The sequence below is a fragment of the Diadema setosum genome, chromosome 5 (assembly GCF_964275005.1).
Source record: "Diadema setosum chromosome 5, eeDiaSeto1, whole genome shotgun sequence".
In the NCBI taxonomy this organism is placed as follows: Eukaryota; Metazoa; Echinodermata; class Echinoidea; order Diadematoida; family Diadematidae; genus Diadema; species Diadema setosum.
Genome location: NC_092689.1, coordinates 45,528,738 through 45,556,417, shown reverse-complemented (window position 1 = coordinate 45,556,417; position 27,680 = coordinate 45,528,738). Strand labels below are relative to the sequence as shown.

The following is a 27,680-nucleotide window of genomic DNA, read 5'->3' as shown; positions in this document are numbered from 1 at the left end:
CTAAAAAGAATAAATGCATAAAAAGTGTTGGTGTGCCTTTTGTTAGATTCTTTTGTTTCACTTTTCTATCTAATTACTTCTTTCTATGCACTAGCCAATTAAATAGTAGATTCCCCAAGCTTGTGGTTTGCTTTCGTAGTGTTGGTAATGCATTAATATAGCATTCTGTCTTAGTGTTTGTCTTTTATCATAATTATCGTGTGTCTTGGTGCGCCAGTTATAGTGAGACTTTGTGTATTTAATGTGTATTTCTTCGCTTGTAACAGAGAATTTGTCAGACTAGTGGTAACAATGTTCAAACGTGGGAAACGTCATTGCCTCTCTCGTCTTTCATGATTTCTTTCACTGAAATATGATATCTGACTGGAAAAAGCATAAAATAGTGATAAACCAGCTTGATTTTAATCGTCATTGTTGATTGTCTATTCCAACCGGGCGCTTTCTCATAAAGCTCTTTACAACTTTATTGCAATAAGTTGCAACAACGGCGGCTTTTATTGCAGCAACCATCCAGCAACCGATCAGATGCGAGTATTTGACTCACTGCCATGTCAACGAACTGGGTACCTCAAGCACGTCTCATTATGCTAATAAACAAGTTCACAATTAGCCCCGGCAATTAGCTCATCTGCACATTGGTACGAATGACCTTTCTTTTCCTCAGTAATAGGCACTTCACTTTTTTCAAAGCGGCATAATGCACAAGCTTGCCCGACGTAGCAATAATGGAATTCATGTTCAAGCAAATAATGAGCCTGCGTATCGATAGACCGGGTGACCAGAATGGTCCTTCAATTGACATTAATTAGCAGGAGTCCATTTCATTGTTTTGTGTGAATGCATTTATACCATCTGTCAGGTGAATGTGCTAGCAAGTACCACATACAAGACATGGTGCACGTGTGTTAGAATGCAGTAGGAAATAATTGTAACAGCTCTCGTGACGTGACGCAAAATAAATGGAAGTGAATATACACTAACACTGTCGTCATTATGGATGTTATTATTATTACTACTTATTTTATTACAGTTGTTCTTACTGTTATCGATATCATTATGAGTTCAGATGTACGTATACTTACACCAATGTGATTTAATTAAGGCGAAATTTCGTTTGTACACAACCAAAGAAAACTATTTACCTTGCGTGAGCTTTCGCCTACTGTCTGTAGGCTTCATCAGACTGGCGTTGACTCGCCGTAGATGGGGTGTAGGCAGTCTTACAGTCCGAGAGAATAGGAATGTACGCTGAAGATAATTTGTATTGCCCCTCGTCACGATTCATCATGTGTTCCCGCCCGCTAAATTATCTTTCCCACATATGTTCCGGACCCCTTGAGAGAATGTATGAATATTTATTAGACCGTATGACGTAATCATTAACAAGACGCTCTAAGAATGGAAAAAGAACGTCTGCTTGCAGCGATATCTCTTGTGACAAATGGTGTACGTTCAGACTCATACACTCGAGGTCCCAGGTTCGAGGCCCACTTTTTGCTTCAAATCCCACTTTTTGCTTTTTTTTTGGGGGGGGGGGTACTACATTTCTTAATCAAATTATTGAACTTTTAAAATTTTCAAAACACCGAAAGTATTGCATGAAATACAAATAGTATCTCACATTATATTGCCGTTTATTCCGTCAATTAATTGGAAGTTTTGAGACTTGGGGTCCGGAACTTATGCGGGAAAAATAATTTCGCTTCCCGCCCCCGTTGTATGTGGATAGCCTCTCTTATCCAACGTGTGAATTTTTTGCTGTCTTTGGACACAATCTTGCTCTTTTTCCAGTCAACGCCAGTCTGATGAAGCCCACAGACAGTAGGCGAAAGGTCACGCAAGGTAAATAGTTTTCTTTGGTTGTGTACAAACGAAATTTCGCCTTAATTAGAGAATTGCCAATCAGATGAACCTCTGCCAAGAACCAATGTGATTTCTTGAAATTGTTGTTGTTGTTGTTGATGGATGTTGTTGGGTTTTTCTTGGGGGGGGGTATTTGTTTATTTTGATTAGCCTTTGTATTGAATTTTATCTCTGATTGGAAAGGATATGATAAAAAATATGAAACCATTCTCTCAATTAGCCTAATGACAACACCTCTTCATTACTTTATTAGAGCAAAAAAAAAAAAAAAAAATGATTAGCGGCAATCGAAGAAATGTTTCCATACATCTAAGCCTGACTATGTAGGCTATGGATATTGCACAGTCTCCATCAGTGGCGTATTACAGGGAAAACGGCGCCCGGGGCAAGCGCGAAAATTGCGCCCCTAATTTCTGAAAAAGTGTTCAACCCCAACCCCATCCCGGTAGGGACTTAAAAAAAAAAAGTCCACATGATATGCTTTTTCAAGCACTTAAAAGTTTTTTTTTTTTTTTTTTTTTTTTTTTTTTTTTTTTTTTTTTTTTTTTTAGGGTGATTTAAAGGGGAAATCCAGTCCAAATATAAGTTAATCTGATAAGAAAGAGTAAAATATTACGAGTTCAACGGTATAGATTTGATCAAAATCGGATGAAAAATAAGGAAGTTATGACATTTTGAAGCTTTGCTATTTTTGGGGAAACAGTTCTTGAACAGTCAATATGAATATGCAAATGGCAAAGTGAGCATGTTATTCCCTCAATTATACTTTGCACATAAAATTGTGAAATTTCTAGTTTTTCATTCAAACGCAATTATGCCCGAGGCTCAAATCCTCATATATCCAACTGATCTCTATTGAATTTGAATTTTGAATTTTCGTCATTTTTTTTTGTACACGATCAATGCAAAATTGTGAGGGTATGACATGGTTAGCTCACTCATTTGCATATTCATTCCCACTGTACAAGAACCGTTTTGGAGAAATTATCAAAACTTCAAAATTTCATGACTTCTTTATTTTTCATCCGATTTCAGTACTCTTTTTTATCAGACTAACTTATATTTGGACTGGATTTCCTCTTTAAATGTAATAAACTGTGCTAAATTTTGGCGAGCAAGCCGAAAATTTTTGCATTTCAGCTTACAAAACATGGAGTTCTTGTCATTTCTTGGTTATTAAATCTTACAATTCTAACCAAAATATAGTGACAGCCTTATAGATAACGATTTATACCAACAAAATGAGGTCTTGAAAAAAAAATACTCTAAATTAGTACAAGCGAGTGAGCCGAAATTTGTATATTTCTGTGTAGGAAACATTGCACTTATCTCATAGTTCGTTGTACTTGTAAATCATACAATACTGGCACACTGTTATATGGTGGCTTGCCCTGTATATAAGATACAAACATGTAACAGATCATGCGACAATTGAATCCAAAAGCTTGCTAAAACTTACAAATCAGTGTGAGCATTTTCTGAACATGTTCGTATATAGGAAGTACGAGATTCTCTTCAATATATGGCTGATAATTCAAGTAATTACTAGGGAGCTTTCGATTGAGGACGCAGTGAGATCAGCGACGTACATTGTGCGTGTCGTGTGCAAATTTCAGCCGTTGGCATAGTTACAAGCTTGAAGTCCTGCGTCCATCTCGAATCTACTTCGGTTGGTATAAAAGGCATGGTCCCTTAATCTGAGTGGATACAACGATAGGTGACTGGTCTGAAGGAGGCTCTCATTACATCCACTTCCGAATTTCTTTCAACTTTCTCTACCTACATAGACACACCGTAATCGAGATCAAGACAAAGACCTATAGATAGTTAAACTGTTGGGTCTTCCTTTCGCCACCATGCTGTCAGGAAGCCGAAACTTGCTGCTCCTTAGTGTTTTTGCTTTTATGATACATGTCGAGGGAACTTTCGTTCATCGTGAGTATATTCTTATTCTATGTACTCTTAATTCTCATGAAAAGAGAGATTCAGCCACTAGAAGTGGGAGTTGATGCGGAGTAATGTAGAAAATAGAAGTGAACGCGACGTAGACAACACGGTGGTAAATATCGTCAGACAAACAATGAAAACGTTAGCCACGTGCGAGATAGAGAGCTCTTTGAACCACAAAATAGTCCAACCTTGTCTTCAATCTCGTTTGAGAGTAATTAGGTGATCCGAGTATCCTCTCGGATCACCTTCTGTTTTTGTACGGATTCTTTCTTCTTCTTCTTCTTTTTCTTCTTTCTCCCCAAAAGTTGTGCATCGATTAGCTCAGAAAGTCCTCTTCCTATCAATTTCAAACTTATACCATATATGTATCGTCTGCCAAAGACGGCAATCGAACTAAAATCAAAGTGATCAGTCGACCGTGACGTCACTATGACGTCATTATATGAAAACACATTCTCAATCATATCTCATTAATGGAATGGAATTTTTCAATGAAATTTACGTCACATATATTTCAAGTCAAGCGCATTCTACTCATATTCTCAAAATTCATCTATACCTTAGAACGTGCGCGTACGCGCGCGTTGAAATATTTGTATGCTCAAATCGAGCTCAAATTTTTTTTGCATACGTTTCAGACCATTTGGAGCATTTTTTGAAAAATTCAAAAAAAATTACGGACGCGTACGCGCGCGCGCATATACGCACGCACAGCTCATATGCAATAGAAATTTCCCGTTTTTTCACACTTATCGCCTGCCTGAAATGTCAGGGAATATGTCTACCAAGTTTCAAGTCAATCCGACTCAATATGACGTCATAAGGGCCCGTCAAAGTTGAAATTCCGCGCGCGCGTCAATGGCGATATACAGTGCAACAATGCCAAAAAACTGCAAATTTTAAATCCGATTTTACTCGTCAGGATGGACGGTGACCCCCCCTTTTCTTGACATATTCTGAAAGCTGATGAGTTGTACATATCATTTCATGGGTTGGCGATGCTGGAAAAATGATTAAAAGATATCAAATTTCTTAATAAAATAAAAAGAGTAAATTTTCAAAATGACGTCATCAAATTACAAGTTCACTCGATCGTATCTCACTTATCCTTTGCCAATTTTCACCTAGATTTCAGTATGTTGTAGCTTATTAAATGCTCTTTCATTAATATAATAACAACATTTTGATTAGATGACGGCATCACCTCGTAATATTGGATTGAAAGTAATTTTGTCAAATTTGACCAGTTTACGTGTTATCTTAATGGGAGTGCAGTTTTTCTGGAAATGAAAATTGACATGACTATCTTTTTCGAGCACTAGCTCACCTATGCTTCGGTGAATTTCTCTAAGATTTTAATATGTTGTAGCTGAGACTTTGGGCTATTGTACGTGTGCCCTTCATTTTTTCATACGGTATCTGGATCACGTCCAAAACTTGGTTGAAATCAAAGCCTATCTTCGATGTATTTTCATATTTCTTTCTTTTTCCAACTTTCTTTGCAATAACTCAAGAAAAACATACTCTATCACCACCATATTTTGCACATGTTTAGTTCATGTCACGTACATTATTTCATAAAATAACAACTACTTGATCAGACGCCATCTTGGGTATGTAAGTTAGGGTCAAAGGTCATAAATGTTTCATCTTGTATCTTGGTGAATACATGTTCTATCTTCCCCATATTTTGCACACGTAAAGACCGCGTTACAAGGATCATTTCACAAAGTAACCACTTTTTGCTCAGATGCCATCTTGTCTGTGCAGATCGGGGTCAAAGGTCATATGTACTTCTTTCTTTATCTTCGTTATGACGTGTTATCTCTATGGGAGGGAATTTTTCTAGATGTGAAAATTGACATGATTGTCTTTATCGAGCACTAGCTCACTTACCCTTCGGTGAATTTCTCCCAGATTTTAATATGTTGTAGCTGAGACTTTGCGCTATCGCACGTGTGCCCTTTATTTTCATATGGTGTCGGGATCACGTCCAAAAACGTGGTTGAAATTAAAGGTTATCTTCGATGTATTTTCATATTTCTTTGTTTTTCCAATTTTCTTTGCAATAACTCAAAAAACTAGCCCCTATCAACCCAATATTTTGCACATGTTTAGTTCATGTTACGTACATTATTTCATAAAATAACAACTACTTGATCAGACACCATCTTGGGTATGTAAACTAGGGTCAAAGGTCATAAATGTTTCATCCTGTATCTTGGTGAATACATGTCTTATCTTTCCCATATTTTGCACACGCAAAGACCATGTTACAAGAATCATTTCACAAAATAACTACTTTTTGCTCAGATGCCATCTTGGGGGTGCAAAGTGGGGTCAAAGGTCAAATATACTTCATTCTGCATCTTTGATAGTGTATACGGAATTCGGTACCCAAGATGGCAGGTCTGACTCCCTTTTCAAAATGAGAATCCAAACATCACACGACCAATGTCCCTAATCTCAGGTGAAAACTCGAATCATTGATTTAAAAAGAAATCGGATCACCTAATTTGTCAGTCTTGACAAATTCCGAGTCTAGTTATGTCATTGATTCTTTCAAATTCCCCCCAGAACTGTTCATATTATGTTTCTAGCTTTAGTACGATGATACTTTTTTATTTGATTTATTGTTCCATGTATTGTCATTGTACATGTATATGTTAGTGTATATATATATATATATATATATATATATATATATATACATTGTTAGTGTCATACATATACATAAACATAAGTTGTTAACAAAATACTTTTTTTTTTCTTCATTGCCTGTACACAATGTACAACAAAACGTTAATCTTTTGATCAATAATTTCTCATACCTTTAGGGACTACTTTGCACAGGCATGTTAACTTTCATATCTTAACCCTATAATTCCAGGAGGGGGGCATTTTGCCCCCCCCCCCCCTAAAATCTCGGCAACGAACTGACTGATTGACTTGAAAATTGGCACATACGTAAAACAAGTCAAGTAGAATATGAATTAGTAAAAAAAAAAAAAAATCGAACTGGTTTCTTTTATAATTAACTGAAAATTCAAATATGAAAATTTTTGACGAATTTTGGAGAAAAATCATTACAGGATTTCTTCAGGTTTTCTGTAAAAACACTATCAATTGATGTGTTTTATCATATTAATGTCCTTTATGGTGAAATAATATGATTTGCATAATTATGTAAATATGAAAATTAATATTCCCGATTTTGGCCATGAAAAGAACTTATTGAAATATGAATGCGCTTATTTTGGTTGGAAGAAAATGGAAATGAAATTATGTTTTTCATGTACAGCAGCTGTAATATCCCCCTCCCCCTCAATTTATGAATAGTTTATGCAAATTGTGTCATGAAGTCATGAAGTTTCAACGCGAAATTCTAATCGGTCTAGACGTACGTCGAAAAAAAAAAACGACGGGGGGGGGGGGGGGCAAAATCCCCCCCCCCCCCCGTGGGATTAGGGTTAAGAAAGGATTTGGAAATTAATGTTGATATATTTTTTAATCGAAATAATATAGAAAAGAGGAAATATGTATCAATGTCTGTGGAACACGCACAAAGAAGCACATTGCAGACGACATTACATCGGATTAAGAAGACTCCTCAAGGCGCCCTTGACATTACAATTGTTTTGCGTATATTTTTACAAGACTCCAAATGACAAATTTAGCGATTCGCGCCCAAATATGGCATGAACTGTTGTCGTCTTCTTCGCAAATTTTCCTCGATTTACACAACAGATTGATTCGACATGAATGCTCCTTTCATGTGTTAAATTATCGGGGTAAAACATGACAGGCATTGTGCAACTAATATAAAAATATCACCAGAGATTTCAGAACACCGATTATAACATACCGCATCTCCTCTGTCTGTTTGGGTGTAAAGACATGCTGCAAAAAATGTCAAAACTGCAAATTGTATCAATGTCACCGAGGAAATCATCATTTTTGCAATTCACAAATGAACCTATGCATGTTTACGATGTGTTATAAAATGGGCTTTAGAATCTCTGAAATCTGATTGGTCAATTGTCATGCATTCATTTTTACTGATTCACACTGAGCCATGCGTCCGGTAAAATCCGAACGCATGGCTCAAGTCTTGTATAGTGTTGTAGGTGTACCGGACGCATGATGGGGAAAATGGTTGTATTTCATGAATTTACAGGCCCGTTTTATAACACAAATGATGCACAGGCCTATTTCGTGGCCTGTGCCACGAAATTGAGAATTGAATGCTCTCGTTTAACTTTTGAACAGTCTAAAACCCACTCGCTGCGCTCATGGGTTTAAACAGTTCCAAAGTTACGTCGATGACGCAGTCTTACGTCAATCAAAATCAAGTAAACTCAACAAAGATCAATTTTGTGCTTGAATGATACTGTTGCAGAATGGACGTATGTTAGTTTATCCCTGTAAAGAATTACAGATTACAATAATGCCTTGTGTAAATATCATCCTTACAGTTAGAAGTCTTGCTGACATGTTGAAAGGAAAACGAGTCCTTGTCTTATTTTCTTTGTTAGATTTAACTTGCAATATATATACAACTTATAAACAAACATGAATGCAGACATTTAATGTTGACAGAACATTTCTAAATCAATCCCCCCCCCCACGGAAACTCTCTCCTTACCCCCCCCCCCCCTCCGAAAAAAGAACATTTTATCAACAAGTAGACAAGATTCAGATTTTAAATACATATACAGTACTTCACCATGTAAGATGTTATTCTAATGACAGGCAAATTATTTCTTAACTTCTTTCTTTTTTCTATTAATCATAATATTATGAATCATGTGAAAAAAAAAATCGTCATGGTTCCTTTTACCATGACAATGGGATTCCCAGCCAACCTAAAAATCAGGAAAAACCTGGAAAATTACTTTCCTTTTTTTTTTTCAAGTTATGAAAAATTCACGGAAGATGAGAGAAGTGCCTCAAATCAGGGAAAATCAGGATTTTTTTTTCTTTTTTTTTTTTTTGTACAGTGGTCAGACTTTCTCTACCCGTATCCACATTCAAACTGCGAATCCTTTGGATTTGGAAAAGTCACAAGAAATCGCACTGAATAGGTCAAAATGATGATTCTTGAATTTTGAACTGCCATTTGGAAAAAAAAAACTATCACTAAGGGAATCATATTTCATGAAATATGGGAACATCAACACAATAGATTTCTTGGTCTATTTATTATGACATCAAACATAAGCTTTATCTCTTAAAAAAAACAACCCTCCCAAATGCGTAATATGTATGTCACGCCGTTACGTCTGCCTGTCACGCCGTTATGCTGATGAGTGTGTTTTTTTTTTTCTTCTAGTAAGACTGGCTGACAAATAGTATAATTCCTCATAGTGGCTGACATTACTACTAAGGTTTCACCCTTCGATGGTATCTAAGACTTAGCTCTTTCGGGGGGGGGGGGGAGGGAAGGGGGAGGGCACAAATTTGAACTGAAGTAAGTCCAACTCTAGAGCCATGTCTTTCGGCTGTCACGTCGTTACGCTACCCTTCATTTATCACCCAAAATCATTATTTCAAGTTTCCCACAATATACTCACTTGTGTTCCACGGACAAACTAATCTCCAGATGGAAACCTTGGTTAGTCATAAGTTTGCTGTCATTATTTTCATAATTTTTTTATGTTTTCTTAACAAAAAAACAAAAATAAACAAGTGTGTTTGAGTCCCAGGGTGGGGGGAGGTCCGCAGCCTCTCCATAGTATTGCTAATAGGCATAGAGGTTTGTCTCTGCATGTTTGCTATGCAATTTGAGAATAAATCAGCCCGTTTTGCTTCTCACTATACCAAAGAATTCATTTCAGTCATCGAAAAAGAATAAGAACTCAAGGACATCGGCTGATCTGCTCAAATCGTTGATGTTAGCAATGAAGCAACAAATGACATAACAAATTACCTTCTGGAACAACACACAGTTTATTTCCTGTAAACAGTAAACGAGAGTTTAAATAATGTTTATTCAAGAAATCACAAAGTGGTTTGTGAATCGCCCCAGTGCCTCAAATCCGCGTAAGCCTCTAATGACTTAACCTGTAAAGTAAACTGTCATGATTGATTGGCCCGAATTCGGGCCATTGTGTCGATGACCTTATAGAACTCTTGGACGAGAGCGATCACATAAGCATGATTTTTAGCGGTATAAGCAACTTTTATCATCGAACACTGAAGCAGAAAACTAAATTTTGCTTTCGGATTACTTTTGTTTTAGATTCAGTAATCCTACAAGAGTCAAGCATAATGTAGCGAGAAAAATATGTAGTTGTCCCAAGGACCACATTTTGATGATTTCCCCAAACGAATGTAAAGGTATACATGCAACAACAGATATAGCATTGTATAATGGTCTTCGTGACACAAAATTATTTTTTTTTTATAAAGAAAACTTGCCTTTTTTGCTAGGAGACGCACATAAAGGGTGTTGTATTTTTAGCGCTATTTTCACGCAACAAAAAGGTATCATAACTTATGAACGGCTGTACATATAATCTAGTCCACACGTTTTCGGGGTATTCACTGGATACAGATTTAGATGAAATAGGCGATAATTTTTTTTTTTTATTACCATTCTGTATGAAATTTCCCTCAGTTTCCAGTTTTTACCGCCTCAAAACCTTGCGTAAAAGTGACTTTGCTCAATCATGCCCCAAAAGATGACATACCATGTAAGTGTGCAGTTCATAAATTTAAAATGATCAGGAAAACTGCACTAATGGCTTCAACAATCAAAGCACTCTACCTAAAGAACAATTCAGAAGCATTATCATTTTCATATATGGGGCGCCTACGGTTGTGCCATTGCTGTGTTCATGGCAACGGCGTACTACCTAAAAGGCTGGGGCGGAGGATAACTTGACGTCATATTAGAGGACAAATTCCCTCTGTAATTATCAATGCTACTTTGATAATGATGATAATAATGATAATACTGTAATACGGTCTTCTTTCCCCAGTAAAGTCTCTTCATTGTTACCACTGCTCTCAGAGGGCCCTGCCATTATTATTACCCAAGCGTAGCCAGGTACCAATTTATACACCAGGTTCAAGTGGGACATGGGGGGGGGGGGGGTAAACACCTTGTCCAACTCGGGTCCTCTGATCGAAAGTTAGGAGTCTTATCCGCTATGGGACAGTGGACCACATCATTCTTCAATTTCCAGCGAAGCTGAGGTTTGGCAGGTACTACATACAAATGTCGCTGCAGCTTTGTATATCTGAAGTCCCGGTAGCGCTGGGATTAACAAAAAAAAAAAAAAAAAAAAAAAAAACAATAAGAGAAAAGCAAGTTGTTGTTCTTGTTGTTCAGATAGAATATACACAATTTGCATTAAGAATACATTATACAGTATGAAGAAACGAGGATTGCCCTTTCAGCCATATTTGCAAAATAATCATGACTGTTCTTCCACCGGATCCCGTAAAAGAAAAGCAAGTGACAATAAGTGAAGAGAGAAAAATTACGACCGGGAGTGCGATCGGGAGTGGTTAGAATGCATTATATTTCCTATATACGTGCAATTTTCAAATGCTACTTAGTATCTATAATAATTATTATCTGTAAAATTTATCTGTTATTCGAACAGCTTAAGAGCAAACAAAAATTATGATATATCAAAAATCATTCTTATTCAAAATCATGACACCATCCAGTGGTGGATCCAGACGGGGACGCACCGGGCGCGCGCCCCTCTTTATTTTTTGGTTAACACAAAAAGAAATAAAAAGACAAAATGGGTGGAGCGTGCACCCCCCCCCCCTTTGATTTTTTAAAAGCGCCTCCCCTTTACGGAATTCCTAAATCTGCCCCTGCCATCTTACCATATTGAGTGAATTTTCCAGGAAAGTCGGGCCTACACACACATCTTTTTTTTCCCCTTGATGTTTATTGATTTCATTCAAACCATCTGTAATGAATTAACCCATTCTGGGTGTAACATGAACAAAAACAATACAAATACAATTCAAAACACACACAAATCCACACGCATACACGCACTAATATATTCACGCATGCATTTTATGCATGTATCATTATCACACAAACCCGAATCCCACATTTGCTGCTATTTACTCTGTTAAGAAATTCTATTTCAAGAAAATAACGACCAGCATCTCGATACGATAGGCGTATTGAGCAGATAGATTCATGCACTGTCATTATACAAAACAAATCATTGTCAAAGAATGCCAGTAAACTTGGATTACATTAAAGCAAATTTGTTTTTTATAGATATAAATCAGCCTCTACACCTTTTACAAGCGATTGATTTCTAAACATAAATATCAATTTCGGAACATGAATAATCGTCCTGCTGACCACGTTTAAAGATCATGGCTATCTCACTATTATAATTATGCGGCGCCGTTTTATAACCAATTTAAAGTGAGTGCGCGCAAGTCCTGAGCGCTTATACCACTGTCTGGATGAGGAGGAGAGTATGGTATAAAAGGCATGGTCCCTTAGTCTGACTGGATACAACGATAGGTGACTGGTCTGAAGGAGGCTCTCATTACCTCCACTTCCGAATTTCTTTCAACTTTCTCTACCTATATAGACACACCGTAATCGAGATCAAGACAAAGACCTATAGACAGTTAAACTGTTGGGTCTTCCTTTCGCCACCATGCTGTCAGGAAGCCGAAACTTGCTGCTCCTTAGCGTTTTTGCTTTTATGATACATATCGAGGGAAATTCTGTTCATGGTAAGTATATTCTTATTCTATGTAACCTTAACTCTCATGAAAAGAGAGATTCAGCCACTAGAAGTGGGAGTTGATGCGGAGAAACGTAGAAAGTAGAAGTGAACGCGACATAGATAACACGGTAGTAAATACCCAAAACCACAACCACAAATAGTCCAACCGTGTCTTCAATCTCGTTTTTGTTTTCGTTATTGTTACCTGTATTGTACATGTACATGTAAGTGTATATATACTTACATTGTTAGTGCCATATATACATAAACATAAGTTGTTAAAAAATATATATATATTTTTTTCTTCATTGCCTTTGCTCATTGTACAGCAAAACGCTGATCTTTTGATCAATAATTTCTCATAATTATGGCCGATACCTTTAGGGACTACATTGTACAGGCATGTTCATCCAGCCCAAATACAAGTAAGTCTGGTAAAAAAAAAAAAGAGTAAAATCTTATGAGTTCAATGGTAAAAATTTGACTGAACTTGGATGAAAAATAAGGAAGTTATGACATTTTGAAATTTTGCTAACTTCTACAAAACAGTTCTTGTACAGTGGATATGAATATGTAAATGAGTGAGCTAACCATGTCATAACCTCACAATTTTCCATTGATCGTGTGCAAAAAAAAAAAAAATGACGTAAATTCTATGTTTCTGTCATTGAAGTATGAAAGCTTTATTCCTGGTTGAATAACTTCAGAAAAGTGTTCAGTTAGATTTACCAGGATTTGAGCTTCGGGCATAATTGCGTTTGAATTAAAAACTAGAAATTTCAAAACTTTATGTACTGACTATATTGGGAGTTGTGAGGGGATGACATGCTCACTTTGCCATTTCCATATTCAAGAACTGTTTCCTGAAAAATTAGCGAAACTTCAAAATGTCATAAGTTCCGTATTTTTCACCCGATTTCAATCAAAATTTTAACGTTAAACTTGTAATATTTTAGTGCTTCTTATCTTAGATTTGGACTGGATTTCCCCTTTAAGAAAGGATTTGGAAATTAATGTTGATATATCTTTTAATCGAAATGATATAGAAAAGAGGAAATCTGTATCAATGTCTGTGAAACACGCACAGAGGAGCACATAGCAGACGACATTACATCGGATTAAGAAGACTCCTCCGAGGCGCCCTTGACATTACAAATGTTTTGCGTATATTTTTACAAGACTCCAAACGACAAACTTAGTGATTCGCGCGCAATTTTGGCATGAACTGTTGTCGTTTTCTTCTAAATTATCCTCGATTTACACAACAGATTGATTAGATATGAATGCTCCTTTTATGTGTTCAGGTATCGGAGTAAAACATGACGGCTATTGTGCAACTAATTGTCAGCAGCCAAAGAAGCTCGTATAGTTAGAAAGACGAGGATACTACATTTCTCTTTCACTGTCTTTAGATTGTCTATATTGATTGTAATTCTTGTTTTAAATCTTCTTCTTGTAAAGTATAGCTTTTTTCAAAACTAATCTTAGAAAAATGATATAAGTTATTAGTCAGAAGATAACACAAATAGTTCAAAGAAATCGTTTTAAAAATAATCACTGGAGATTTCAAAAGACCGATAGCATGCCGCATCTCCTCTGTCTGTTGGGCGTAAAGACATTCTGCAAAGATGTCAATATTGTATCAATTGTATCAATGTCATCGAGGGAATCATCATTTTTGCAATTCACAAATGAGGTTATACATGTTTAGGATATGCTATTGTGCTACAGCGGAAATAATATGCATCCTTTTCAGCAAGCTGGGGAATTAATTTGTGTCTGTGGGTGTTTTTTTTTTCTGTCCATGTTGTGCCTTTGCACGACGTTATGAGACGGGGAAAAATGTTAAAATTTTTGACAAAAAAAAAATAGAAAGAAAGATCTAGACTCAGTATTGCGAACAAGGGAAGCAAGGACACCCTGAACAGTTTTGCAGTCCTATATCAGTTAAAATCATTTAAACTCAGCAAAGATCAGTTTTGTGCTTGATTGATACTCTTGCAGGATGGATATATGACAATTTATCCCTGCAAAGAATTACAGATTACAATAATGCCTTGTGTAAATTTCATCCTTATAATTGGAAAGTCTTGTTGACATGTTGAAAGGGAAAAGAGTCCTTGTCCTTTTTTCTTTGTTAAATCTAACTCTCCTTTTTTTTTCCAGGGACTTAGGACAGTGTGAACAATGCCATGGGGTTTTCTGCATGTGCCAGCAGCACTCAAAGTACAAATAGGCTTCAATAAACAGTCGAACGCGCTAATATGTCAACCACAAAGTGTGTATCATTATTGTATTGCCATGACCAGAATCTCATCAGGCAAAATTCTGACTAACAGTAGGCCTACAGAGCATGTAATGAAAGGTTGATATCAAATAAATTCATATAAACGTCAACCTTCCCAGCAACTAAATCTAATCCTAATATCACAAGCGACGCACCACCACATCATGTGTTTGACACAATGTTCCTTTCTGGACTGATACAGAGGCTGTAGAACTTTGTGTGTGTGTGTGGGGGGGGGGGGTATGGGAATAAATGGTACTTTTCGTGCTTTGGTGAAGGTGGTACCCCCGAAACCATCGAAACGTCATGGGTTTTCTTGCTTTTTTGCTTTTTCTCTTTCGATTTTATTTCATTCTATTTTTTAAAAGCCAAAAGAGTTGGGGTTGCAGCCCCCTCCCCCTTCCCCCGTTCCGCGGCCCTTGTGATAGTGTTTGAATGATTTTACCATTTGATAGGCCCGCATCTACTCGTGGTGTACCATTAAAATAAACCCGGACGTGTTTCAAATTATTGCTGTTGATTTTCTTCGTTTATTTATTTATTTTTTTTTTTGCTGCATTTTTTTTTACCACTTTGAAATATCTATGAGCTGAGGTTGAAAATCTATATCATATATTCCCTATTCTATGTAGGGGATAAATGGAAATAGGAAGAGAGAAGTGACGACTGAGGTTCGGATGGACAGGGTTGGCTCGGGTGTAGAAAAACATCATCAACCGACTGTAAGCTTGGAAATTGGTCTTTAAATCTCATTACCCCATGGCCTAGAATTGTCTTTGTCATTTAGGCTCTACAAAGATTTTAGCGCTGGTTGATCTCAAAGATGAAAATTTACCTTTAGCATGTTGCCACTATGACTAACGCGTTTTATTTTTCGTTTGTATGCATTCCTGAACCGTCCTGTTACTCAAACTTTATTCTTTTTAGTCGAAATCTGATGAATATGGAGAATTCGGAGTAGCTGATGAGTGTCGCTTTTATATTCTAACGTGTCATGTGGTGTCCCTCAGGGATCTATCTCGGGCCCCTACTTTTTTTGATTTACATTAATGACATTATCAATTCCTCCCCTCGTTTGAACTTCATCTTATTTGCAGACGACGCTAACGTTTTTTACTCCCACAAGGATCAATCAAAATCATCGATAATGAATAGTGAAAGCCCAGTTCAGTGCATGGGGAATTCTACACATATCTCTTAAGGACGTTTAGTCCACAGTTAGGCAAAAATAGGTAGGCCTGTATTAACAGTGGCGTATCTAGGGGGGGGGGCAAGGGGGGCACGTGCCCCGGGCGCCACTCCTTGGGGGCGCCGAAAACGAAAAACGAAAAAAAAAAAAAGGAAGAAGAAAAAGAAAAAGAAAAAAAGAGAAAAAAGAAGAAGAAGAAGAAGAAAAAAAAAACCTCGCCCGGACCGGGAGGTGGGGGGGGGGGGGGAGAGAAAACCAAATCAAACAAGATAAAAACAAAAAATGACAATGTTTATTGTGTTCACACATGCCATCGTTAGAAGGCAAAATGTTACACGGAGCAGCGGCTGCAATTTTATTTCTTTCGTTCTGAAGCGATCGCCCATTGGATCAAACGAGGGCGCTAAAGGTGTCGAACATAGGGGGGGGGGGCGCAAAAAACCAAATCAAACAAGATAAGAACAAAACGTAATGATGACGCGGAAATATACAAATTTCGGCTCACTTGCGCGTACTAATTTAGAGTATTTTTTTCAGGTCCTCAGTTTGTTGGTATAAATCGTTATCTATAAGGCCGTCACTATATCTTGATTAGAATTGAAACCCCCCCCCCAAAAAAAAAAAAATGACAAGAATTCCATGTTTTGTAAGCTGAAATACAGAAATTTTCGGCTCGCTCGCTGCGCTCGCTCGTCAAAATCTATCCAAACAACTTGAAAAAAAGAAGAAGATAAAAACAAAACGTGATGATGGCGCGGAAATATACAAATTTCGGCTCACTCCTGCGTACTAATTTGGAGTATTTTTTCAAGTCTTCAGTTTGTTGGTATAAATCGTTATCTATAGGGCCGTCACTATATCTTCATTAGAATTGTAAGATTTAATAGGCAAAAAAAATGACAAGAATTCCATGTTTTGTAAGCTGAAATACAAAAATTTTCGGCTCGCTCGCTACGCTCGCTCGCCAAAATTTATCAAAAAAAAAAAGATAACAACAAAACGTGATGATGACGCGAAAATACACAAAAATTGTCTGCTCGCTCGCCAAAATGTATCTAAATTTATTACATTTAAATCACCCTCAAAAGACCCCTTTTAAGTGCTTGAAAAAGCATATCATGTGGACTTTTTTTTAAAGTCCCTACCGGGATGGGGTTGGGGTTGAACTCTTTTTCAAAAATATAGGGGCGCAATTTTCGCGCTTGCCCCGGGCGCGTTTTTTTTTAAGACGGCACAGATTGGGGCATGGCGCTCACACAAACATAGGATAAAGACAACGGGACTGCAAATATGGTAGAATATGCAACGGACTTTGATGTGCCCGGATTTTTTTACTTGCTCGATTTCTTGCGATTACGTTATCAGCACAACCATTTTACGTTTATGATTATACTTTATTCGCGTTAAGATGATTGTTGCTTTCCAGCCTTCGATGGATTCTGTTTTTAGATTCATTGTGCAGTATATTCACGTTCAATTTGTTCCATTAGCTCATACACGGCAAAAAACCACAACTTTTTTTTTTTTTTTACTTGAAAGGTGTAACATGGATACCACTAAGAGAGCCTAGAAGATATGTTGGAAAATAGTTTATTACAAGTGAAAATAACTACGAAACACAATGAATTTCATTTTTCTACTTCCCCCGTCACATAATTATGTGTTCTGCATTTCTTATTAGATTACTTACAAATAAAAGGAAATTTAAAAACTATTTTTGAAAACTATTTTGAATAAAGCCGATGACCCTCCTTTTAGGTTTGGATAATTTGATTCATTAATGTCATGGATGTGCTGTTATTGTCAGCCTGCTTATTCTAATGATACAAAGGCATCAAAACGATAATCATAATCCTATACTCTTATATCTAACGGTTCAGTGATTTTTTTTTTTCTTAATCACCCGCTATTTGACAAGGTTAGTGCCAAGTGGTACATTGTGGTCAAAGTGTCGATATAATAAACACATTTTGTTCAAGGACATGAATACGGAGACCTTCCTCCAAACTCTCTATCACACATCTTGTCAAGTTATGAGAGCCGAAGTCATCATATTTTTCCGAATATCTACCTACGATTTCGAACCAATTTTTATTTTTGTTTACTGGGTTTTTTTAATTCAAGGATAAAGTTATTGATCTGAATAGTCTAAATTATATCTGGGAAAGTTCCTCACTGATTTTGATTTTCATGCTCCATTAGATGATGCTAGGTCAAGTTTAATTTGATTAGTACATTATAATTTTGCTATGTCAAAGAAAGTGATTTCGTTCGTGGCTCATGTATGGCTGCTGAAATGCTGTTCTTGTACTGTTGTCTATAGTTTTCTATACCTGCCGGGAAAAAAAATAGTAAAAAGAAGTAGTTAGTGCACGTGATGGGAAAAAAATTCAATTAATCAAAAAAAAAAAAAAAAAAAAAAAAAAAACATACGCAAAAATGAATATGAAGGTTTAACCCGAAATATAGAGTATGTTGTATGTTGTTCTTCTTCTGGTGCTAGTCCACGTCCTTTACTTCTAAAGAGTATAGATAATCTACCACCGATGCTGTGATCATGTGCAGGTCAGGCCTAGTGCATCACGGTTTGGATGGGAATAAACAATGATAGGGGTCCACGTAGATTGGTAGTCTTGCCTCCAAACATTGTCGAAAGACTTCTACAGATATTGTGGACACAGTGGCGTATCTAGGGGCGGGGGGGGGGCAAGGGGGCACGTGCCCCGGGCGCCACTCCTTGGCGGCGCCAAAAACGAAAAAAAAAAACGAAAAAAAAAAAAAACGAAGAAAAAAAACGACGAAGAAGAAGAAGAAGAAAAAAACTCACCTGGATTTGGGGGGGGGGGAGGGAGAATGGGGGGGGGGCAGAAAGCCAAATCAAACAAGATAAAACAAAACATGAATTCCATGTTTTGTATTTAAAGCTGAAATGTAAAAAATTTCGGCTCGCTCGCTAAGCTCGCAAAAAAAAAAAGATAAGAACAAAACGTAACTAGAGATTGTAATTTGTCATCACTGACAAATTAAGGTGATCCGATTTTTTTTTTAATCAGTGATTCAAGTCCTGATCGCAATAGGCATGACTATGCAGGTTTCATCTGTGGTCAGAGACATTGGCCGTGTGATGTTTGGATTCTCATTTAGAAAAGGGAGTCATATCTGCTATCTTTGGTACCAAATCTGTATACACTATAACGAAGATACAACAACAAGTACATATGACCTTTGACCCCACTTTGCACAACCTAGATGGCATCTGAGCAAAAAGTGGTTATTTTGTGAAATGTTTCTTGTAACATGATCTTTGCGTGTGCAAAATATGTGAAAGATAAGACATGCATTCACCAAGATACAGGAACATTTGTGAAACATTTGTGACCTTTGACCCTAATTTACATACCCAAGATGTTGTCCGATCAAGTAGTTGTTATTTTATGAAATAATGTACGTGACATGAACTAAACATGTGCAAAATATGGGAGTGATAGGGGCTGTTTTTCTTGAGTTATTGCAAAGAAAGTTGCAGAAACATAGAAATATCTCAATACATCGAAGATAAGCTTTAATTTCAACCAAGTTTTTTAACATGATTCCGACATTGCATGAAGAAAGGAAGGCCACATTCAATAGCGCACAGTCTCAGCTACAACATATTAAAATCGAGGAGAAATTCACCGAAGGGTAAGTGAGCTAGTGCTCGATAAAGACAATCATGTCAATTTTCACATTTAAAAAAAATGCCCTCCCATAGAGATACCACGTCATAATTAAGATACAGAAAAAAGTACATATGACCTTTGACCCAACTTTGCATAGACAAGATGGCATCTGAGCAAGAAGTAGTTATTTTGTGAAATGATCCTTGTAACATGGTCTTTACGTGTGCAAAATATGGGAAAGATAGGACATGTATTCACCAAGATACAGGATGAAACATTTTTGACCTTTGACCCTAATTTACATACCCAAGATGGTGTCTGATCAAGTAGTTGTTATTTTATGAAATAATGTTCGTGACATGAACTAAACATGTGCAAAATATGGTGGTGATAAGGTATGTTTTTCTTGAGTTATTGCACATAAAGTTGCAAAAAGAAAGAAATATTTCAATACATCGAAGATAAACTTTAATTTCAACCAAGTTTTTTGACGTGATCCCGACATCGTATGAAAAAACAAAGGGCACATGCACGATAGCCCAAAGTCTCAGCTACAACATACCAAAATCTTGGAGAAATTCACCGAAGCATAAGTGAGCTAGTGCTCGATAAAGATAGTAATGTCAATTTTCATTTCCAGAAAAACTGCACTGCCATAGAGATTACACGTAAACTGGTCAAATTTGACAAGGTTGCTTTCAATCCATTTTTACGAGGTGATGCCGTCATCCAATCAAAAATAAACTTTACATTTATGAGAGAACATTTCATAAGCTACAACATATTAAAATTTGGGTGAAAATTGGCAAAGGATAAGTGAGATACGCTCGAGTAAACTTGAAATTTGATGACGTCATTTTGAAAATTTACTTTTTTTACTTTATTAAGAAATTTGATATCTTTTAATCATTTTGTCAGCATAGCCAACCCATGAAATAACATGTACAACTCATCAGCTTTCAGAATATGTCAAGAAAATGGGGGGTCACCGTCCATCCTGACGAGTAAAATCCGATTTAAAATTGGCGGTTTTTTTTTTTTTGCATAGTTGCACTGTGTATCCCCATTGACGCACGCGCGGAATTTGAATTTGACGGGCCCGTATGACGTCATATTGAGTCGGATCGACTTGAAAATTGGTAGAGATATTCCTTGACATTTTGGACATCTGATCCGTGTAAAAAAACGGGAAATTTCTATTGCATATGAGCTGTGTGTGCGAATATGTGCGCGCGCGTACGCGTCCGTCCTATTTTTTCAATTTTTCAAAAAATGCTCGAAATGGTCTGAAACGTGTGCAAAAAAATTTTGAGCTCGATTGGAGCATACAAATATTTCAACGCGCGCGTACGCGCGTGTTTTGAGATAAAAATGAATTTTGAAAATATGAGTAGAATCCACTTGACTTGAAATATATGTGACGTAAATTTCATTGAAATAATCTATTCCATTAATGACATATGCATGAAAATGTGTTTTCATATAATGACGTCATAGTGACGTCACGGTCGACTGATCACTGTGATTTTACTTGCGCTGTCGTCTTTGCGACATGATACATAATGGTACAATTTTGAAATTGATAGGAAGAGGACTTTCTGAGCTAACCTCTGCACAACTTTTGAGGAGAAATAAAGAAAGAAACAAAGAACTAGAGATTGTAATTTGTCATCACTGACAAATTAAGGTGATCCGATTTTTTTTTTAATCAATGATTCGAGTCCTGATAGTGCAAGGTCTCAGCTACAACATATCAACATCTGAGAGAAATTCACCGAAGCATAAGTAAGATAGTGCTCGATAAAGAGAGTCATGTCAATTTTCACATTAAAAAAAATTCCCTCCCATAGAGATAACACGTCATAACGAAGATACAAAAAGAAGTACATATGACCTTTGACCTCAATTTGTACAGACAAGATGGCATCTGAGCAAAAAGTGGTTATTTTATGAAATGATTCCTGTAACATGGTCTTTACGTGTGCAAAATATGGGAAAGATAGGACATGTATTCACCAAGATACAGGATGAAACATCTATGACCTTTGACCCTAATTTACATACCCAAGATGGCGTCTGATCAAGTAGTTGTTATTTTATGAAATAATGTTCGTGACATGAACTAAACATATTAAAATCTGGGAGAAATTCACCGAAGCATAAGTGAGCTAGTGCTCGATAAAGATAGTCATGTCAATTTTCATTTCCAGAAAAACTGCACTCCCATAGAGTTAACACGTAAACTGGTCAAATTTGACAAGATTACATTCAATCCATTTTTACGAGGTGATGCCGTCATCTAATCAAAATACCGTTATTACGTTAATGAAAGAGCATTTAATAAGTTACAACATACTGAAATCTTGGTGAAAATTGAAAAAAGGATTAGTGAAATACGCTCGAATGAACTTGAAATTTGATGACGTCATTTTGAAAATTTACTTTTTTTTACTTTATTAAGAAATTTGATATCTTTTAATCATTTTGTCAGCATTGCCACCCCATGAAATGACATGTACAACTCATCAGCTTTCAAAATATGTACAGAAAATGGGGGGTCACCGTCCATCCTGACGAGTAAAATCGGATTCAAAATTGGCAGTTTTTTTTGCATAGTTGCACTGTATATCGCCATTGACGCGCGCGCGGAATTTCAACTTTGACGGGCCCGTATGACGTCATATTGAGTCGGATCGACTTGAAACTTGGTAGAAATATTCCTTGACATTTCAGGCAGCCGATAAGTGTGAAAAAACGGGAAATTTATATTGCATATGAGCTGTGCGTGCGTATATGAGCGCGCGCGTACGCGTCCGTCAAATTTTTTCAATTTTTCAAAAAATGCTCTAAATGGTCTGAAACGTGTGCAAAAAAAAATTTGAGCTCGATTTGAGCATACAAATATTTCAACGCGCGCGTACGCGCACGTTTTAAGGTATAGATAAATTTTGAGAATATGAGTAGAATGCGCTTGACCTGAAATATATGTGACGTAAATTTCATTGAAAAACTACATTCCATTAATGAGATATGATTGAGAATGTGTTTTCATATAATGACGTCATAGTGACGTCACGGTCGACTGATCACCATGATTTTACTTCGATTGCCGTCTTTGGGAGACGATACATATATGGTATAAGTTTGACATTGAAAGGCAATGCACTTTCTGAGCTAACCTCTGCACAAATTTTGTCCAGAAACAAACAAAGGAAGATTCCGTACAGATACAGAAGGTGATCCGAGAGGATACTCGGATCACCTAATAACCAAAAAATGACAAGAATTCCATGTTTTGTAAGCTGAAATACACAAATTTTCGGCTCGCTCGCTGCGCTCGCTCGCCAAAATTCATCAAAATCTATTACATTTAAATCACCCTCAAAAGACCCATTTTAAGTGCTTGAAAAAGCACATCATGACGACTTTTTTTAAGTCCCTATACCGGGATGGGGTTGGGGTTGAACACTGTTGGTATAAATCGTTATCTATATTCAGGCCGTCATTATATCTTCATTAGAACTGTAATTCAAAGATTTAATAACCAAAAATGACATGAAATCAATGTTTTGTAAGCTGAAATACAAAAATTTTCGGCTCGCTCGCTGCGCTCGCTCGCCAAAATTCATCAAAATTTATTACATTTAAATCACCCTCAAAAGACCCCTTTTAATGCTTGAAAAAGCATTTCATGTGGACTTTTTTTAATTCCCTACCGGGACAGGATTGGGATTGAACACTGTTGGTATAATTCGTTATATATAAGGCCGTCACTATACATTGATTAGAATTGTAATTCAAAGATTGAATTCTTGTCATTTTTGGTTAAACCAAAAATGACAAGAATTCAATGCTTTCTATTAAGCTGAAATACAAAAATTTTCGGCTCGCTCGCTGCGCTCGCTCGCCAAAGTTTATCAAAAATTTATTACATTTAAATCACCCTCAAAAGACCCCTTTTAAGTGCTTGAAAAGTCTCGGGGTTGGGGTTGAACACTTTTTCAGAAATTAGGGGCGCAATTTTCGCGCTTGCCCCGGGCGCCGTTTTCCCTAGATACGCCACTGTGTGGACATCATGGGGGGGGGGGGGGGATTCCAAGTCCTGTTCATTTATATCTCTTCACGATTTTAAAGAGGAATGAATGCACATCCCCCCCCCCCCCCTTGATATTGATCATAGCGTATATTGGTTTATGAAAAGGTTCTGCTCTCCCTTTAATCTTGAGGACATTTTGTTCAATGAGATACAGGTATCCTTGAAGAAACACAAAGTAAAGAGGAAAAAAGGGTGAGAGAGAAACGTAAGGGGGGTAGAGAAAGAAAAAAATCAAGTGATATTTGAAGCTACAACTTATTAGCAACTATAGTACAGTAAAATTTTCATGTCCTTTTTCAAATTTCTCCGACTTTTTTTCTTCTCAGTGATTCCATTAGAAGCCTTATGAGTGATTGAGAAATTTGTTATTCAGACACGAGTTAGAGTGAAATGAGGACGAGGTGAAAAAAAAATCCATATTTCCAACAAAGGAAGAGAACATTTGGAGGCTTACTATCCTAAAATCAATAAGTTTTCTTCAAAGTGGTTAACTGAAAGCAGGGAGGTGAGAGGAAACCTCCCTGCTGAAAGCGAGATGAAAACCTTTCTCCAGTCCAAGCAAATACCCTATGAAGGATAACGCCGATATCCCCTAAAGGGGATACAACGGGAGGAACGAGCGAACGAGCCGAATCTAGCTCAGTGTCAAGCGAATCGCCTTTACGTGTAAAGTCTAAGGCAACCGACAAAACCGCTTCGTCTTGCATTTTTTGCTCGCCGCAAAGTGTGCCCATTTTCCCTCAGAGTGAAGAGTATTAGCAGGGAGGCCACCTCCCTGGTATTAGAAAAAAAAAAAAAAGGTCTTTCCTTTTAAAAATCTGAACACATTTTATCAAGAATTCATTCCTTGATATCAAGAATTCATTCCTTGATATCAAGAATTCATTCCTTGATATCAAGAATTCATTCCTTGATATCAAGAATTCATTTCTAGATATCAAGAATTCATCTTTATTTCGAATGCAAAAGATATGCAGGAATTCATTCTGATTTCGAGCTCAAAAGTTGTGCAGGAATTCACAGTCCATTTTGAGTGCAAAACTTGTGTAGAAATTCAATCGGATTTCGAGCTTAAAAGTTGTGCAGAAATTCACAGTTCATTTCGAGGGCAAAACTTGTGCAGAAATTCATGGTGATTTCGAGCTCAAAATTTGTGCAGGAATTCACAGTTCATTTCGAGCGCAAAAGTAGAGAATCATTTCTTGATAAGCTACCTACGTGAGGAGCATCACTTTTATTCAAGGATTACTTTCATAACAAATATTTCTTTGCTGTATTTTGATATGTTTTCACACTTTAAAATCTGAACACATTTTACCAAAATAAGTTTGATCAAAGACCTTCTGAAAAACAGTAAACAAAAAAGTCCAACAATTACAATCTTTTGACACACACAAATGGCAACATATCAAGAAATCACTTCTTGATATGCTGCCATTTTACGTTGCTCAAGCCTGTAATAAGGATTGTCCCGTGTGCAATATGTCAACCTATCTTTTTGAATGATTTATTTTATCTTGTATCTCATGATGTTACTTGAAATAATCCTGTAACGTGTGATTATTTGCTGAATGAAAATCATCCAAAAGCAGTACAATAGCAATATAATATCTTATATACAAAAGTCTAACAAAATAATCTTTAATACACCAAGCAGGCAACATCAAGAAATCACTTCTTGATATGTTGCCGTTTGACGTTGCGCAATCCTGTATTAAGGATTGTTCCCCCCTGTACAATATGTCTACCTATCTTTTTGAATAATTCATTTTTATCTTGCATCTAATCCTGTTCGGTGAAATGATCCTGTCACGTGTGTTTATTTCATACACACTAGCATGTATTCATGGACGCCAGTGCCACTTGCAGGCCAGGAAGCCATCATTGTCCGAATACATTTTACTCCGCACATGCTTGCGTTATAGCACACGTGCGCGCATGTGTGAGCATAATATGACATAATAATGTTCATGTTATCATCATGTACATTGTAGTGCATGCGCAGTGATGTACTTATGTTCCATCTGTCACTTGGCTGATGCTGCATGTGCTAGTTGCGCTGGATAGGCCTAATAAAGGTCAGTAAACCCTGCATGTACATTCCTGCTACCAGTAGCTATAGTGTATTTTCAATGTCTTAAATCCCTGCACGCGCACAGGTACAGAGGTTACAAGAATAATCTTTAAATACAACTAATTGCATCTCAAATTGGCAGCTTATCAAGAAGTGATATTCTGCTCAACTTTTGCGCTCGAAATGAACTGTAAATTCCTGCGAAACTTTCAAGCTCTATATCGGAATGAATTCCCGCACAACATTTCCGCTCGAAATCAAATTGAATTTCTGCACAAGTTTTGTGCTCGAAATAAACTGTGAATTCCTGCACAACTTTTGAGCTCGAAATCAGAATAAATTCCTGCACAACTTTTGCGCTCAAAATCAATTACTCTAATAATTTTGATATCAAGAATTGAATTCTTGATATCAAGAAGTAGAATTCTTAAAATCAGGAAATGAATTCTTGATATCAAGAAGTCGAATTCTTGATATCGAGAAATGACTTTGTGTTGTTAACCAACGGTAATTCTTGATATCAAGAAATGAATTCTTGATATCAAGAAATCGAATTCTTGATATCAAGAAATAGGATTAAATGTTAAAACGGCTTGGCATACGCGCACACACAGCGTGCACCAGGTCAATGAACACTGCTGAGGACTTCACACCAGTTTCCAGATTCTTCTCTATTTCATTTCCCAAATGTACAATGTTATCAATTGTGCAACGGCCTTTTCTAAAACCATGCTGAAAATGTGCAAGCAAGTCATGTTTTTCTACAAAATATTGTAATCTATTTTTCACCACAGTTTCCATTAGTTTCATGAAACATGATGTCAACGCTATTGGGCGGTAAGAGCACAAATGGTGGGGGTCCTTACCATGCTTGAGCAGAGGAATCAAAATCGAGTGTTTGCATGGGTCTGGAATATCTCCAGTATCCCATATTTGGTTGTACAATTTCAGTAATATCTTCTTTTATTACTCTGGTAAATATTCCTATATACTTCGTGTCCTATCTTATCTTCTCCCGGTGTTGAAGCCTTATTATCTTCTAAAACTCTTTCCAATTCACTCATCAAAAAAGGCTCGTTTAAGGCCAATGACAAGCCTTTCTCATCCTGAACCTGGATCGCATTAAATTCTTCCTCTATCTCTTTATTGTTTTTACTTTCTATATTTTCTTTCTCTATAAACTTAAAATATTTACCAAATTCACTGGCTTTGTCTTTATCGTCAACAATAATGCTTTCACCCACATATAACACAGACATATTATGGGTTTTATTACGAGAAATACCTTTCATACTCTTAATAAAATCCCACATCGCCGAGACAGACGTTGATCGATTCAGACTTGCGCAAAAGGCTTGCCAAAATCTATTCCTTCCTTGCCGTATCGTTCGCTGCGTTTCTGCTTTCTTCATTTTATACCTGTGCGAGTTTTCTTCAGACCAACATAGCGTAAGTTTATTTTTCAGTGTGTTCCTTTCTTTAATTTTCAAAGAACATTCCTTTGTCCACCAAGGCTGTGGTTTTCGGTGTCTATTTTTCCTTCGTTTTACTCCTACTGTGTCTTCAAGTACGTCTGTGATCTGTGACATAAAGATATCAAAACATTTTTGTGTCCATATTTATATCGTCTATATTTGTGACATTTTCACACAGTTGAGCAATTTTTTGTCAGTTCATATTCTTTAAATTCCATTTATTGTTTACATTGTGCGTTTCTCGGAGGAACTTCCCTCCCTGGACACACAACTCAATACACACAGGAAAATGATCACTGCCTAGTTTTTCTGGCTTGACGTTACAGGTGCACTTACTTGCTAACTGAGATGAAATCAAACA

General features: G+C 36.8%; 1 protein-coding gene across 1 annotated transcript in view; it reads left to right on the top strand.

The window, feature by feature from the left end:
• The window catches only part of LOC140228959 (uncharacterized), a 114,972-nt gene that overhangs the window by 71,523 nt on the left and 15,769 nt on the right, over positions 1 to 27,680 (top strand). Inside the window, exon 35 of the mRNA XM_072309221.1 lies at positions 1,792 to 1,842. Within this exon, the coding sequence (XP_072165322.1) occupies positions 1,792 to 1,842 (51 nt within the window). The remainder of the gene's footprint in view (positions 1 to 1,791; positions 1,843 to 27,680) is intronic.